The sequence below is a fragment of the Triplophysa rosa genome, linkage group LG4, assembly GCF_024868665.1.
Source record: "Triplophysa rosa linkage group LG4, Trosa_1v2, whole genome shotgun sequence".
NCBI classification, from domain to species: Eukaryota; Metazoa; Chordata; class Actinopteri; order Cypriniformes; family Nemacheilidae; genus Triplophysa; species Triplophysa rosa.
Window position 1 is genome coordinate 31,570,759 of NC_079893.1, and position 2,500 is coordinate 31,573,258.

A 2,500-nucleotide genomic window follows, 5' to 3' on the forward strand; every position below is an offset into this window, starting at 1 on the left:
GTGTGTGTAACGTGTGTGTAACGTGTGTGTGTGTGTGCGTGTGTGTGTGTGTGTGTGTGTGTATGTGTGTGTGTGTGTGTGTAACGTGTGTGTGTAACGTGTGTGTGTGTGTAACGTGTGTGTGTGTGTACAGGGAGACAAGGGTCTGATCGGACCCGCGGGTCAGGATGGAGAACAGGGTCCTGTGGGTTTACCAGGAGCTGCAGGACCTCCAGGACCCCCGGGAGAGGATGGAGATAAGGTGATGATGATGATGATGATGAAGTGTGTCAGTAAATCACTGAATGTCACCTCACATCACATGTTTATGTGTGTCAGGGTGAGACGGGGGCTCCAGGACAGAAAGGCAGTAAAGGAGATAAAGGAGAATCTGTAAGTGACTGAAATCCCCCCCCCCCCCACACACACACACACATGTGCAGTAGTGTTAAAGTGTACTTGTGTTGTCTCAGGGTCCTGCTGGTCCAGCTGGTGTTCAGGGACCCGAGGGACAGCCGGGAGCTCCAGTGAGTGTTGCAGTAAAGTCACATGTTACTGTTAAACTGACTGTTGTGTTGTGCTCACTGATGTGTGTGTGTGTGTGTGTGCGTGCGTGCGTGCGTGCGTGTGTGTGTGTGTGTGTGTGTGTGTGTGTGTGTGAGGGTGTGGACGGAGAGCCCGGGCCTCCAGGACAGCAGGGCATGTACGGTCAGAAGGGAGATGAAGGTCTCAGAGGGTTTAAAGGATCCAGAGGACCGACGGGTTTACAGGTGACTGTTCATCTATCATCACGCACATCAGGATAGTGACATCAGCAGCAGTGTCATCTGTCGTTGTGTGTGTGTGTGTGTGTGTGTGTGTGTGTGTGTGTTGTGTAGGGAATGCCAGGTCCTCCTGGAGAGAAAGGTGAAAGTGGACACTCTGGTCTGCTGGTGAGCTCATCATCATTCATTCATTCATTCATTCATTGGTGAGCTCTGAACAGATGTGATTGTATATATGTGTGTGTGTGTAGGGTCCTCCGGGTCAGTTTGGGCCGAGAGGAGCTCAGGGACCCTCTGGTGGACAGGTAAACACACACTTTCACTTTCTCACACACGTACACAAACACAGACACTCATTCATAGACACACTGGTTGTGTTTCAGGGTCCTCCTGGTCGTCCTGGAGTGCGAGGTCAGCCCGGTGCTGTGGGTGAGAAGGTAAGCCGTGTTCATGTGATGTTCATGTGATCTCACTCGTGCTCAGAGTGAACGTCATGTGACTCGTGATGATGATTGACAGGGTGAAGAGGGTGAATCTGGAGATCCTGGACCTGTGGGAGTTTCCGGAGGCACAGTGAGTTCATCTGAAACATCTCGATCTGACACACGTCACGTCAACAGCAGCACATGAACACGCGTGTGTGTGTTGTCAGGGCGAGAAGGGGGAGATGAGTGAGAAAGGAGACACGGGACCACCAGGAGCTGCAGGTTCACCTGGAGCCAGAGGACCATCAGGAGAAGACGGAGCTAAAGGAAATCTGGTCAGTCAGTGTGGTGGAGTTTAGTTGCTCTACAGACATGTGAAGAAATGATGCTTCTCTCTTGGTCTCTGTGTGTCTTCAGGGTCCTATTGGTTTTCCTGGAGATATGGGTGCTCCTGGAGAGCCGGGTGTGAACGTGAGTGTTTATTTGTGTGATGTTGTGTATCTGATGTCAGATGAATGATGACACATGTTCCGTCTGTCAGGGCATCGACGGCGGCGCGGGATCTAAAGGAGATAACGGAGATCCTGGAAAACCCGTGAGACATTCATTTCATTCTCATATGACGAGGGTGCGATGATTGCACATGTTACAGGCGATGCTCTTTATTTGTGTTGATTCAGGGACCACCAGGAGCCTCTGGAGAGCCGGGACCACCAGGAAGACCAGGACGACGGGTGAGTGTGTGTCTGATGAGTCATTAATAATAAACTGAATGTGTTTATATCTGTGTGTGTTTCTCTCTCTCTTTCTGTGTGTTCAGGGTCATCTAGGTCCTCAAGGAAAGGAGGGGCGTCCGGGTCTGAAAGGAGATAAGGTGAGAGATATATTCTGACTCTGTTCATGGCTTTGATTTGAGATTCTCGTCATCACACGTGTTGTCTGTGTTCAGGGTGCTCCAGGATATGAGGGTGTTCTGGGGAAGCCTGGGCCTGTGGGGGGTCAGGGGAACCCGGGGAAAGCCGGACCTCAAGGACTTCCAGGAATACCTGGACCAGCGGTGAGCAGCACACTCACAGATAAACTGACTCATTCTGTTTGATCCTCTGTGTGACAGGAGAAGAATGATGATGTGAATCAAACACTCCCTCTGCTGGTGCAAACTTCACATTTCATCTCAGAAGAGTTTTCTGACTGTCAATACTGTCCCTGGTCACATGGGATGCTCTCTCTGTGTTTCAGGGGGAACAGGGGTTGAATGGACCTCCAGGTCAAACTGGACCTCCTGGACCCATGGTAACTCATTCATATTTCATCTTTAATAACACATCACAC

General features: G+C 50.7%; 1 protein-coding gene across 1 annotated transcript in view; it reads left to right on the plus strand.

Moving 5' to 3' along the window:
- col5a3b (collagen, type V, alpha 3b) overlaps positions 1 to 2,500 on the plus strand; it is a 42,475-nt gene that overhangs the window by 37,323 nt on the left and 2,652 nt on the right. Inside the window, exons 41-55 of the mRNA XM_057331813.1 lie at positions 134 to 241; positions 319 to 372; positions 453 to 506; positions 642 to 749; positions 858 to 911; positions 995 to 1,048; positions 1,127 to 1,180; positions 1,263 to 1,316; positions 1,396 to 1,503; positions 1,586 to 1,639; positions 1,710 to 1,763; positions 1,849 to 1,902; positions 1,989 to 2,042; positions 2,118 to 2,225; positions 2,408 to 2,461. Of these exons, the coding sequence (XP_057187796.1) occupies positions 134 to 241; positions 319 to 372; positions 453 to 506; positions 642 to 749; positions 858 to 911; positions 995 to 1,048; positions 1,127 to 1,180; positions 1,263 to 1,316; positions 1,396 to 1,503; positions 1,586 to 1,639; positions 1,710 to 1,763; positions 1,849 to 1,902; positions 1,989 to 2,042; positions 2,118 to 2,225; positions 2,408 to 2,461 (1,026 nt within the window). The remainder of the gene's footprint in view (positions 1 to 133; positions 242 to 318; positions 373 to 452; positions 507 to 641; positions 750 to 857; positions 912 to 994; positions 1,049 to 1,126; positions 1,181 to 1,262; positions 1,317 to 1,395; positions 1,504 to 1,585; positions 1,640 to 1,709; positions 1,764 to 1,848; positions 1,903 to 1,988; positions 2,043 to 2,117; positions 2,226 to 2,407; positions 2,462 to 2,500) is intronic.